General features: G+C 39.6%; 2 protein-coding genes, 1 non-coding gene and 3 pseudogenes across 5 annotated transcripts; 2 read left to right on the top strand and 4 right to left on the bottom strand.

Moving 5' to 3' along the window:
- Nucleotides 1-1040: 1040 nt before the first annotated feature.
- Nucleotides 1041-3189, top strand: LOC111782110 (alpha N-terminal protein methyltransferase 1). 2 transcript variants are annotated; one of them, XM_023662906.2, is made up of 8 exons: nucleotides 1041-1460; nucleotides 1636-1694; nucleotides 1850-1969; nucleotides 2100-2201; nucleotides 2268-2322; nucleotides 2409-2494; nucleotides 2567-2670; nucleotides 2921-3189. In XM_023662906.2, exons 1-8 carry the CDS (start codon nucleotides 1190-1192, stop codon nucleotides 3063-3065), a joined length of 942 nt encoding a protein of 313 aa, XP_023518674.2. In that variant the 5' UTR covers nucleotides 1041-1189; the 3' UTR covers nucleotides 3066-3189. The 2 variants fall into 2 exon arrangements, with proteins under 2 accessions (XP_023518674.2, XP_023518673.2); XM_023662905.2 differs by having other exon boundaries at nucleotides 2397-2494.
- Nucleotides 3190-3730: 541 nt separating this feature from the next.
- LOC111782106 (eukaryotic translation initiation factor 3 subunit D pseudogene) lies at nucleotides 3731-5802 on the bottom strand (annotated as a pseudogene).
- Nucleotides 5803-6451: 649 nt separating this feature from the next.
- Nucleotides 6452-8348, bottom strand: LOC111782107 (berberine bridge enzyme-like 4 pseudogene; annotated as a pseudogene).
- TRNAV-UAC (transfer RNA valine (anticodon UAC)) lies at nucleotides 6607-6679 on the bottom strand. The gene has a single exon. It is a non-coding gene; the product is annotated as a tRNA-Val (tRNA).
- Nucleotides 8349-9056: 708 nt separating the features above from the next.
- On the top strand, nucleotides 9057-10444 carry LOC111782114 (berberine bridge enzyme-like 8 pseudogene; annotated as a pseudogene).
- Nucleotides 10445-10497: 53 nt separating this feature from the next.
- Nucleotides 10498-12520, bottom strand: LOC111782111 (dihydroceramide fatty acyl 2-hydroxylase FAH1). Of its 2 annotated transcripts, XM_023662908.2 has the most exons (8): nucleotides 12203-12520; nucleotides 12007-12059; nucleotides 11757-11820; nucleotides 11593-11685; nucleotides 11323-11519; nucleotides 11134-11239; nucleotides 10872-11018; nucleotides 10498-10784 (listed from the first exon to the last, which is right to left on the bottom strand). In XM_023662908.2, the coding sequence occupies exons 3-8, from the start codon at nucleotides 11805-11807 to the stop codon at nucleotides 10665-10667; spliced, it is 714 nt and encodes a 237-aa protein (XP_023518676.1). In that variant the 5' UTR covers nucleotides 11808-11820; nucleotides 12007-12059; nucleotides 12203-12520; the 3' UTR covers nucleotides 10498-10664. The 2 variants fall into 2 exon arrangements, with proteins under 2 accessions (XP_023518676.1, XP_023518677.1); XM_023662909.2 differs by lacking the exon at nucleotides 12007-12059 and having other exon boundaries at nucleotides 12203-12519.
- Between the last annotated feature and the right edge of the window lie 606 nt (nucleotides 12521-13126).

Raw genomic sequence — 13126 nt, 5'->3', positions numbered from 1 at the left:
TGTATTGACCCGAGCCATTTATAGTGGAGTTGGGCCTAGCATTAATAGTTGAATTGGGCCGGTTATTTTTTGGTGAATTGGGCCAGGCCTCTATAGATCAATTGGGCCGAGCCATTTTAGTTGAATTGGGACCAGATTTTGTAGTTAAATTGGGCCAAGCTTTTATATTTGAATTGGGCCGAACCATTATTGTTGTATTGGGCCAAGCCGATATAGTTTTATGTGGCCGAGCCATTTATAGTGGAATTGGGCCTCCCATTAATAGTTGAATTGGGCCTGGTGTTTTTTGTTGTATTGGGCCCAGCCTTTATAGTTCGATTGGGCCAAGTCATTTATAGTTGTTTGGGTCCAGTATTTTATTCCTATATTGGGCCTGTCAGTTTATAGTTGAATTAGTCCAAGCGTTTTACAACTAAATTGTGCCGAGTCTTCATAGGTTATTTGGGCCCCGCCTCTAAAGTTGAGTTGGGCCGAGGCTTTATTGTTTAATTGGGCCCCGCTTTTATTGATAAATTGGGCCGAGCCATTTTATAGTTTAATTCGGCCAGGCCTTTTATATTTCAATTGGGCCGGGCCGTTTATAGGTGAATCGGGCTGAGCCGTTATAGCTGAATTCGGCCGAGCGATTTATAGTTGAACTGGGCCGAGATTTTATAGTAGAATTGGGCCGGGACATTTATAGTTGAATTTGGTCGGGACATTTATAGTTGAACTGGGCTGAGCCTTTATTGTTGAATAGGGGCCTGTCTTTATTGTTGAATTGGGCCCTTCCGTTTTATTAAAACTGGGCCGAGCCATTTATAGTTGAATTGGGCCTAGCATTTTGTACCTGAATTATGTCTAGTTAGTGATTGCTGACTTGGGCCCAGCCGTTATAGTTCAATTAAGCCGAGCCTACGTTATAGTTGAATTGGGCCAGTATTTAAGTCCGAAGCCCATATCTCCGCATGTTTGTGTTGGGCTCTTAGTTTACTATATCGTTCATGGTGGGTAACCAAACGCCGAATTGGGTTTATCTTTGTAAATTGCTGAAGTAATTCAACAGAACTCAAAGTTTATAAGAATCACACAGTTTCTTTCATTTCCTCAGCTGGAAATTGTGTTCATAATTCCCACAAGCTAAACGAAGCAAGGAACGAAAGAAAATCAGAGGGCGGGAGTTCAGAGACGGGGCTCCACGCCTTAGCCAATGGACGTGAGTGGTGCTGATACAGACGGCCACGAATTCAAGAATGCAGAAGAGATGTGGATGGAGCAGGTTGGAAACCCCACCAAGCGCACCCAATGGTATCGCGAAGGCTTAGGGTACTGGCAAGGTTTAGACGCATCGGTAGATGGCGTCTTGGGTGGCTATGGCTATGTTAATGACACTGATATCATGGGCAGTGAAGTCTTTCTCAAATCCATTTTGGCCGAACGTTTCCCTTTTGCTGGGAAAGACCGCCCCCTTGTGGCTCTTGGTATGTTTGGTTAATAATACTCATTTCTGAGGTCTTTTTGATTCGAGACTCTAGTTTATGACTGCTCTACTTCTTTTCTTGGAATTTGATGTATATTCCTACTCGAGTTCGTTTTTCTTTTTTAACGTATATGATAAGATTTGTAGTTTAATTAATGGTAGAATTGGTATTGCAGATTGTGGTTCTGGTATTGGAAGAGTCACGAAGAATCTTCTTATCAGATATTTCAACGAGGTAAGGTTATATTAGTTACTTCTTTTGTTCCTGCCTTGTTACGTTCTTGCTTTTTGTCTGCCCATCTTGGGTTTTTGTGTAGTAAGTAACATTGATCTAACATTGTGTAGGCATATATATTGAGTCTTACAGAAAGTATATTTCGTGTGTCTTAGGTTGATCTTGTTGAACCTGTATCACATTTTCTAGAGGCTGCCCGTCAAAGCTTGGCTCCAGAAAGTAATGGTGCCTCTGATATTCATAAACCCGCTAACTTCTTTTGTGTGCCTCTACAGGTAATGTGTTTCACATTTAATTGTTATGTTTTGTGGCTGTGACTTGTGTATGCCCAAGCTCTTCTTGATTTGGTTTTTGGTGCAAGTCTTTGTCCCTTCTTAATGGATCCAAGTTGTATTCTACTGCTAGGAATTCACGCCAGATGCAGGCAGATATGATGTTATTTGGGTTCAGTGGTGTATCGGGCATCTCACTGATGACGACTTTATCTCATTCTTTAGAAGAGCCAAGGTAAGCTATGACCTATTTTGGTGAACTTATGACCTATTTTTGGCTCTAACCCATTATTACTTCCAGTTGGGTCTAAAAGCTGGTGGAATTTTCATTCTTAAGGAAAACATTGCAAAATCTGGTACTTGCCTTTTGCAATTCTTTTATTTATTTATGAATTATTATAGGTGAAGATAAAAAATGAAAGTGTTGCAGGATTTATATTAGATAAAGAAGATAGAAGCATCACAAGATCGGATGTATACTATAAAGATCTATTCCACCACTGCGGCCTCTACGCATATAAATCAAGGGTAAACTCACTATAATTCCTCCTATATCACTTACTAACTTAATAGCTTGCCTTTATTGTTAATGGTTTTTAGGACCAAACGGGATTTCCCGAAGAACTATTTCCTGTGAAGATGTATGCATTAACTACTACAGAGGCGCCCAATAGGATTTCTCGCACCAAAAGAGAACAGACCAAGTGAGGAGCTTCTTCACCCCATTACTCTCCTTTCTCTCAATGAATCAGTACGCAATAGATACACCTTTGTGTTGGGTTACTTTTCAACCTTATATTTCTATGTACAGATACCATATTTTTGTGTCTTTGATTGTTGAATCCTCCCCTGGTTGTTTTAGAGATTGGTTTCTTAACAACCAAAAAAATAGAAAAGTTTCTTTGGTTAATGTCTATATTTTTAATTCCGAGTTGTATTCATTTTGTCTGGTAGGCCACTTAACGTGCAAATCCGTACTAGAATGAACTTGAAACATGGAGCTTCTCGTTTTTCATGCATGCAAGGGAATGCCACTGCTGCTGCCATCTATCCCAAACCCCTTTCCCGTTGGCATCTTAAAGCACTGTGCATTACATAGTAGTGCCTTGTTGCTGAAAGTTTCCATCCTTAATATCTTTTTATGTTAATGAACAGATGTGATACACTGATACTTTATTTATCAGAGTTCTGATATGGGCGACCGCTGCCCTACAAGTTCGACATCTTCATTTTCACATAAAATTCAACTTGCAAGTATGTGCATGAAATTGGTGAAAACGAAATAAGTAGGAAAATAACAAAACTGATATCATATATTAGAACTCCTATGACTAGCAATCATTTTCAACAGTGAATGATGCAGAAGTACATAGAGCTTGTATACCTGAATAGATGATCGGTAAAAGCTCTAGTCTCTCTCATTCGCCATAGCAATTTACCATTTGAACTGTCGTTTCGATCTCTACTTTAACAAAATTTTCAGCTGATCCCTTCTCTTTCTCCAACCCCTCCCCTTCAAGGGAAGGGTTGGAGAAACAAGCAAAAGTGTAATGATAGGAGTGTGTGCGGGCGAGTGAAATAGTCGAGAGTAGAAACACAAATTAGCCCATTTTTCAGAAGCAAGCAGCTACTAAGCTAAGCCCACGTTCCACAATCAGAAGGTAGAATCTAAATGTAGATGAATATCAAATCCTTTATTTATCCCAATCAAACAGACTAACATAATTGGAAACTAGAATCGACAAGCATAACAAGAGAAGAATCTATACGTCCATAACTCAATAGAATATATTGAAAAGAACTCGTGTTCAAAACTTTGATGAAAGCATAACGAGCTGTGCTAATAAAACGTTTAAACGAGTGACAGTTACTCGAGCAATGTGTCATATTATGCTTGCCGGAATCCAAAACCAATACAAATAACAATTCTCAGAAAAAGGAAGAACGTAAAAAGACACAAAAGGTCAAGATTTTAACATCACCGAGCAAGTTTGGAAAGACAGCAATGAATGCGGCAGCCTTAAGCTTGAACAGCATCAACCTTCTCGGCGGCATCATCAGTCCCCGCATTAGCAGTTGCGCCATTTTCATCTTCTCCTGGAGGTTGCACTTGGTCCTCCTCAGCCAGTGGCTCCTCAACATAGTCATTCTCAAATGCATCCGCGGGAACCTCATAGATCCTAACCTGTGGTTTGGATGGGTCCTTAACCAAAACATACTTACCTTCATTCAATTTCATGCACAAATCCACGATGGATTTGACAATACCCCACATGTTAGACGTATTTAAGTTAATTTGAGCTGCAAAATCCTTCGGTTTATACCCGACCACGGCTAAGATGACATGGTTGAAGTGATCTCGAGGATGAACCCTAGAGACATACCCCAACTTCATCATATCTGCGCTAGCCAATAAGGCTTGAGCTGTCCATTTTGCCAATTTATTGGCATTGTTCTTCAACTCTGTGGCCAAAACAGCACCCCTCTGAGTCTCCAATTTCTGCCTCCAATCGACACCTGAATACTTGGGATCAAATTCATTAAGAGCATTCAAAGTCAAGAATGATCTCTGCTTATTAACCTCCATAACACTTTGAACCTCGCACCTGGCTACAAGATACATGTCATCATCAAGTTTCCACCTCCTGTACCTGTAAGCAACTGAAGCGACCTCCTCTCCCTCATTTGCAAATGGGTTTGGCTCGTCAAAGGCCACCTTATTTCCGTCCCTAACTAAAACTTGCTGCGAGAAGTTCTGATTAATGTAAGCAGCTTCGACACTCAGTGAATACGCTGAATTGATATCGTCCTTCGCCTCTGGCAAGGGTTCCTGAGAGGTCTCGTGGACAGCAAGCAAATCAAGTTGCGACCCATCCCTCTTATCAAAGAAAAGCTTGTTCCCAACACGTTGAACCACAATGTCCCAGGAATAAACCGATCTCGTTGCACACATAAGGGTAGAAAGGATGGCATCGGTAGCAAAAACTGTGGCTTTGTCCTCATTTGCGAGACGACGAATGACAGGATCGTCGGTAGTAGTTACCTTAAAGAAGTTGCGGTTCTTGAAGCGCTCAAGACGGCGCTCGTTCTTGGGAGTGATTCGGTCGTTTGTTCGATCATAGAACTCTAGCCCGCCGCACAGAAGAAGGTCTTCGGGCTCAGCAACAGAGAAGGACAGCTTCGAGAAAGTGGAGAAGGGAATCTGATCAAGCATGTTCCATTCTGGTTGAATTTCCACAGAGGATTTGAAGACAGCAGCTTCACGACGGGTCGCATTGACATTGGACCTGTTGAGGTTGTAAAGACGGTCACGGCGAGCCCGCTCCTTCTCAGCCTCGCGCTTTCGAGCCTCAACTTCTTCGTCACGGCGCTGAGGTAGCTGTGTCCTTTGCTGGTTGAATCGCCATTTAGGGCCAAATTTGGGGCGCGGAGGAGGCTTTCCATCCACCAAACGGAAGGACATGTCCTCGTCGGCATTGGCCGGGAAGGAATCGTCATTAGTGAAATCGAAGACGGAATCCGAAGCAGCCTTGGGGCGACCAGGGTTATTCATTGTTCGAGTCCAATCGGCGATCCGACCAAGCTTATCGGAGCGAGAGAATGGGGCAAAGGGGACATTGAGAGGGAGGTTAGAGGAAGCGGCGAGGGTGGCGGTCGATTCCGGCGGACCCCAACCGTCCGGGTTGTAGGGAACTGCTCCCACTTCAAAGCCTCCGACCATTGGATTCAGTTTCTCCGATCTGAGGAAAAGGAGAAGAAGGGGCAAACTGAAGAGAGGGAAAGGCAGTACCTGCGGCAGCAAATTTGGCGGCCAGATGAAAAAGAAAAAGAAAAAAAAAACCCTAGACCCGTGTTTGGTTCACTAAAGAGAGAGTAACCTTATGCAAAATTACGATTTAGTCCCGCCTGCCTACAATACGATTTTCACAATTATTGTATTTTGATAAATTAAATATTCTCAAAAGTGTCATAATACTTAAATATATATTATAAGTATATGAGTATTAGATAAACATTTTTTTCTCTCTTAGGTACATTATGTTCAACAGAACATGAATTTACCATTCATTTAACTATTCATATTCGATTCAAAGTAGGAATTAATTTATTGCTATGTTAAAACATATATATATATATATATATATATATATATATTACTTGGAGTGTGACTCATTCAATATATCTATGTATACAAAAATAACAACATTACAAGCTTACAAAACTTTGTTCTTTTTAGGGCTTAAGGTATCTCATAATTAAGTCATTAGTCTAGTTTAGTTGTTAATTTTGAGCTACTTAGTTCTAATTAGTACTTTGGATGGACGTAATTATCTCTTTATTTTTAAAATATCATTTTGTATTAAAAATTTGTTTGAGATATTGTTCGCTTAATTTAGCATGAATTTGACCTAATCTCAACCGCTCTCCACCATGCATTTGCTTTATTAAATATCATTAAAAGAATAGTAAAAAACAAACGAAAAATAATTTATTAATAACACATTTATTTATTCCCCCTTCCGTTATACGTTACAATCTTCATATTCATATAAACATACATATTTAGGCATTTTCAATTAATTTCCCTTCTAATTTTATAAGGTTATTTTAATTAAAAAGGAGAAAAAAAATAGCATATGTGTTGCTGCCCAGGATCGAACTGGGGACCTTTAGTGTGTAAGACTAACGTGATAACCACTACACCACAGCAACTATATGCTTAACAGTCATGTCGGTTACTAGAGATTCTTTCTTTGGGCAACGGAGGAATACTCTGTTCGTTTCGGAAGAAATTATGAGGATCCACCATCGTCTTCACTTTCATCAACCGATCAAAGTTCCCCTTGAAATACTTCCGCCCGTATTCTTCAGCAACCATGTAGTTCGTTTCAGTGCTGGGATTCGCCCCAATCCCAAGGTCTCTGTAATTTAAAAACGATTCTCTGGGCGAGCTCGACACCAATGGAGTCATGTATTCATACAAACTCTTCGAAATGTTCATGTAATGGTTTGTGGATTCCATTCCTTGCTTCATCCACGACAACGTGTACTGAATCAAATACAAGTTCCCTGCTCTGTGTGGAAATGGAGTTGCAGATTCTGGAATTTCCCACATTCTTCCGCCGTATGGGTTCCATTGCATCGCCAATGAGGTGGAATTCAAGCCGACCATGGTTCGCCATATCCCCCGAATCCCTTCCTTCGAGATCGCCTTCTTCACATAGTCCGACCTGCCCTTGAAGAAATAGGATCCGTTTTTGGGTCTTTCAAGCAGAATATCAATGTTGCTTCCTATGGGGCCCTTGTACCAAAATATGGTGGATTCAACCCATCTTACTTCGCGGCAATCGCTTTGCTTCAGACCCAACTCAGGGAAATTCTTGTTCATGATCGGAATGAGCGATTTGGGTGTTCCCAAGAACAAACCAACGAACGAAGCTTGCACTGTGAGCTTCCCTTTTTCAGTTGTTGAACCCACTACGGTATGCATTAGTCTTATAAACAATTCGTCGGGCAGATTAGGGGCCACGAACTGCCATCGATGAGCCACATCGAGTGCGCCTTGTTCTGGTCTCAGATTCACGTTGAAAACCGTGACGGTTTCAGGGACTGACACCAATTTGATCTTCCACGAAATAACAACCCCGAAACTGGCAGCCCCACCTCCTCTAATAGCCCAAAAAAGATCCTCCCCCATCGACTTACGATCAAGAACAGCCCCAGTGGCGTCGACAAACAAAGCATCCACAATATTATCAACGGAAAGCCCATATTTTCTCATGAGATTCCCATAGCCACCGCCGCTGAAATGACCTCCAACGCCGAGGGTGAAACAAACCCCTCCAGGAAACGCAAGGTTTGGACTGAATTCAGCAATGCGATGGTAAAGCTCGCCCAGAATGGCACCAGCTTCAATCCACGCAACGTAATCATAGCCATCCTTGTAAATATCAATCTTACGAAGATGGAACATGTCGAGAAGAACAAAAGGGACATGAGTTTGATAGGAGAGTCCCTCGTAATCATGGCCGCCGCTCCTCACTCGGAGCTGGAGCCCCAAGGGGTTGGCGCAAGCGATGGTGGCTTGGACTTGGGTTGCGTCGAGAGGCGTGATGATCAGCACAGGCTTCGGGGTTTGTGGAGTTTCAAATCGGAGGTTTCTGTTGTAAGATTGAAGGATGGACAAAAAGGAAGTGTTTTGAGGAGTGTAGATGACATCGTGGATGGAGGGTGAGGCGTGAAGTGGAAGACAATCCACAAAACTTTGAACAGGGGATCCCTCTGTTTCATAGGAATATGCTAATGGAAGGGAGAGGAGGAGGATCAGAGGAAGAGGCGACATGTTTGCTGTTTCTAATCCTTGTGTCACTTCAAATTCCACGGTGTAAGTATATATAGAATTTGAAATTAATAATTTTTGTATTTTTTTAGCCTAAATTAATTTTTTTTTAAATCTTTCATTAATAGTTTCATTGATATCTTTTAAAAACTTAAAAAATATTCTTAAATAGAACCGTAGATAAACATTTTTATTGAACCAACTAAAATGACGTTTTTTAAATTATATAAAAAAAAAAGAGGGTATTTTTAAAATTTTAAAAAGAATTTATTATTTACTGCTTTAGAGTAAACGCTGGAGGCTAATATACGTTTAACGGTTGGAATTAAACATGAGTCACCATTAATCTTGGTTTAAATTTATTTCTTAAAGCAGTTAAAACTATAAAAAGAAAAAACAAAATCTCTTAATTTCTCCTAACCAATTATAATTAAAAATAATACAAATAAAGAAAACGTAACTGATTAGAGATTAATATTAAAACTAAACTCTAATTCTAAAAAAAGTAAGCGTTGAATTTAAATTTAAATTAAAATGTATAATGTGATAATAAGATTTAAATTAATTATTGATGTGTTGAATTATTATTCATATTTAGCATTCAATTTAATCTAATATAATAAAACAAAATTATGAAGTATCTATCTAACCTAATACAACCAAATTGAATTTTAATTTCACCGCCCATTAAAGTTTTTGAAAATTAATCTAAAAATAAAAACAAAAAATCTATAAAATGCACAATCTTAACAACTTAATTTAAAAAATAAAATACAGATAAAATAAAATAAAATAAAAAGAAATCAGAAACAATCTCATTCCAATTTAAAAAATGGGGACGGGGTTTTCATCTTCTTCAATCTTTTACATTCTTCTCTGTCATCTTCATTTTCTCTCCATGGCTATCCTCTGCTTCTGCTCCACAGACCTTTCTTCGATGTCTAAGCACCAATTCACTGCCCCAATTCCCCATTTCTGACGCCATTTTCACTCCCAACAATTCTTCCTTCTTACCAGTCCTCAATTTCTACATCAGAAACCTCAGATTTCAGACCCCCACAACCCCAAAACCCCTAGTGATTGTTGCAGCCAAACACCAATCCCATGTTCAATCAACCGTTGTTTGTGCCAAACGTGTTGGACTTCAGATCAGAATCCGCAGTGGCGGCCATGATTACGAAGGCCTCTCCTATGTCTCCCAACACCCCTTCGTCCTCCTCGACATGTTCAACCTTCGAGCTATCAATGTCGATATTCCAAACGAAACTGCTTGGGTTGAAGCAGGGGCGACATTGGGGGAACTTTACTACACCATTGATACTCAGAGCAACGTCCATGGCTTCCCTGGAGGCGTTTTCCCAACGGTGGGCACTGGTGGGCATATTTCAGGAGGTGGGTATGGGAATTTGATGAGGAAGTTTGGGCTCTCCACAGACAACATCTTGGATGCTCAGATTGTCAATGTGAAAGGGAAGACTCTAAACAGACAACAAATGGGGGAAGATTTATTCTGCGCCATTAGAGGAGGAGGAGGAGGAGGAGGAGGAGGGAGCTTTGGGGTCATTCTGTCATGGAAGATCAAATTAGTTCCAGTCCCATCAACAGTGACGGTTTTTAAAGTGAACAGAACAATTGAAGAAGGAGCATCAGATGTCGTTTTGCAATGGCAGGAAGTTATAGAGAAGCTGGATGAGAATCTGTTTATAAGGAGGGAAGGAGGAAGAGAATAAGAGGATAAACGTGATGAGAAGAATGTACGAAGAGATGACTCCATATGTAACCAAGAATCCAAGGGAAGCCTTTCTTAATTACAGAGACATTGACGTTGGGAGTAGCGGGCATTGGAGCGTGGAAGAAGGAAGGGTTTATGGGGAGAAGTATTTCAAAGGGAATTTCTTTGAGAGATTGGTGGACGTGAAGACCAGGGTTCATCCCCAAAATTTCTTCAGAAATGAACAGAGTATCCCAACTCGTCACATTCTCTTGTGAATGAATGAAGAACATGGACATGTTCTAGCAGGCTGACCACCAAAAAATTATTCTTTAAAATATTATAGATTTTAATAAGTAAACTTGAATCCCATCAAGATTTTACATTCAACTCTTAATCTATTGACAAGTTAATTGCTGAGAAAAGAAGTTAGCCGACAGATATGGCTTGCTCAGCCTGGAGGTGGTGAACTAATAATAATAACAAAAATGTGGGGGCACCGACGAATCTTCCATTATTAAGACTAGATCAAATCTTCCTATATAAAACCTTTCATCCTTGGAATATGATGATGGAACAAATACAGTGAGAAACAAGGAATAGAAGACAAAAATGATCTAGTTTCCCTTGAGAGCACTACTACTTCGCTATCTAGTCTTCTCAGCTACTTTTGACGCAGGCAGTGTTCCAAACGCTCTGTCCCAAAGTGATGAAGTGACACCGAAGCCTTTATTCATGATGCGGAAGTGATGATTCATGTGATATTTCTGCACAACACAACACAACACAACACAACCCCATTTCATTATTTGATTGAATAGAACGTATTTGATTGAATAGAATCAACGTATTACCTTCAAATGTTTCGGCATTTCTCCGGTGGGTTGGCCATGATGCAAGTAGTAATGGGTAACGTCATACATCACATAGCCCAAAAGACCACCTCCAAACAGAGCAGGCGCCATAGATGTTGGGAAAAACAGTTTAACCAAGTTCCATATCTGTGTCAACGATGGATGCAAAGAAAATATACAATCAGCTGGCTGACAACGATTATAAACGTCTTTGATTGATTGCTTGCTTGCTCATTTCAAAGCCAAGAAAGAGTGAACATACTGGAACTATCAGAACAGCTGTGGCAGTAGGAGGAAAAACAAGTCGTAGACTATCCATTGGGTGCTTGTGGTGGCAACCATGAATAAGATAATGCATGGTATTCCCCCTAAACCATGAATATGTTCAATGTTATTGTTAACATATTCCCAAATTAGAATAACAACAGTACAGAAGAAGAGAGACACTAACCAATAACTACTGGTTTCAATATGGAATAGAAAACGATGCACTATGTATTCGATCAATGTCCAAATATAAATGCCGAAGATGACCATGAATGATATCTGACCAAGTGTGTGCCCCATGTTCATAGACATAGAAATGAACCAACAGACCACTGGCAGCCATATAAGTGGAACCACCCACCATGCTGTGCGTGTACAGAACTGTTTCCACATTCAAACATATCAAAAACACTATTAATCAAATCTTGTAGTCCTCAAAACTAGAAATCATCACCTCCCAGAAGTCGCTTTTGAAGAATCGAGGCCTTTCCTTGCTAACAATAGGGCGGTGAACCCAGTCTTGATATGCTTCTCCAAGATGCCCAACCTATGAGAGTACAAACATAACTAACTAACCAATTTTCCTTTCAATTTATAAGGAACTTATGGTGATCTTACCTGGAACACAAGTGGTTTGTTAAGATCTACAGTAAATTCCTGTGCAACCATCGTTTGTTCAGATCTACAGTAAATTCCAGTGGCCCGAAACATGGTTGGTTAAAAGGCATAAAAACCACAAAATATCAATATCAATCATAATTTGATGCTCAATGCTTAACGTAAAAGGTATTACAGTACGAAGTTGATCACCAGAAGAACCAAAACACATGCGTTGCCCTAAACAACAATATAACCAATAAATAAAAACCTCGCGATTTCATTCTACATTGGCCTCTTCATTGCCATTCCCAGTCCCAGAATCTAAACAACAATGAAGCCACAATTGACGACCGCGTCCAAAACACAAATAAACACAAATAGGAGGGAAAACAACAGATCTAATAAGAGCAGAAAACAAAAACGCAGGAGAAGTGAAGGGCATTAAAGAGGGGAATGATAATTACCTGAGGGCAGTAAAGCGGAATGCAGAAGGAGTGGATTGGAAAGGAAAACGAAAGGCAGAGGCAGCAAAGGCTCGAAAATGGGGTTGATGGATTGGTTAAATGGTGGTGAGTTGTTGGAGAATTTGAAGGGCAATGTGGCGTTTATATGTTGAAGGGGAATAGAGGGATTTGCACCGCTCAATGAAATGAAATGAGTCAGGCTGTGTAACGCATTTTGGCCGCTCATGATTGCCGCCTTAAACCTTTTGTCATACCATTTTCAGATTCACCCATAATACCATTTTCAGATTCACCCATAATACCATTTTCAGATTCACCCATAATACCATTTTCAGATTCACCCATAATACCATTTAATTGCGTTCCATCGCTTCCTTTTAAAACTTTGAAACTTTATGATGCCTATCAACAGCTCCACGCTCCATTTTAACACAATCTCTTTATCTCTCTTTTTTTCTCTATTTTGAATTCATTTTATTCTTAACTTACTTCCTACACATTTGTTTATATAATGTCGGTTAACCTTCTTCCCTAAGTCTCTCTTCTAACCTTAACAAATTTTGAAATTCAATCAACATTCCCAAATTATTGTTTTTTTTTTTATTTTTTCCCCTAAAGAAATAATTATTATTTGAGAGCGTGCAACCTAAAATTAATGCATTTATTAATAAATTACATAAAGATTATAAATTAAAAACCTAAAATTTAAACCAAACATGGTGTGTATTTTTAAACATGAAAAACATATTACACTGCCAACATGCAACTCTATAGTTAATGTACATGAAAATAGCTTGCTATCTATCGTTAAGATTCAAGATTATGCAATTCTCTAAAATTGAGTAATAGAGATATGCAGGATAAATTACAAAATTTTTAGAAGAATTTAAATCTATTATATCAAATAAATATCAACAACAAATA

Source organism: Cucurbita pepo, chromosome 19 (genome assembly GCF_057944985.1).
Source record: "Cucurbita pepo subsp. pepo isolate OVF chromosome 19, ASM5794498v1, whole genome shotgun sequence".
Lineage (NCBI taxonomy): Eukaryota > Viridiplantae > Streptophyta > Magnoliopsida > Cucurbitales > Cucurbitaceae > Cucurbita > Cucurbita pepo.
This window is presented reverse-complemented; position numbering and strand designations above follow the sequence as displayed.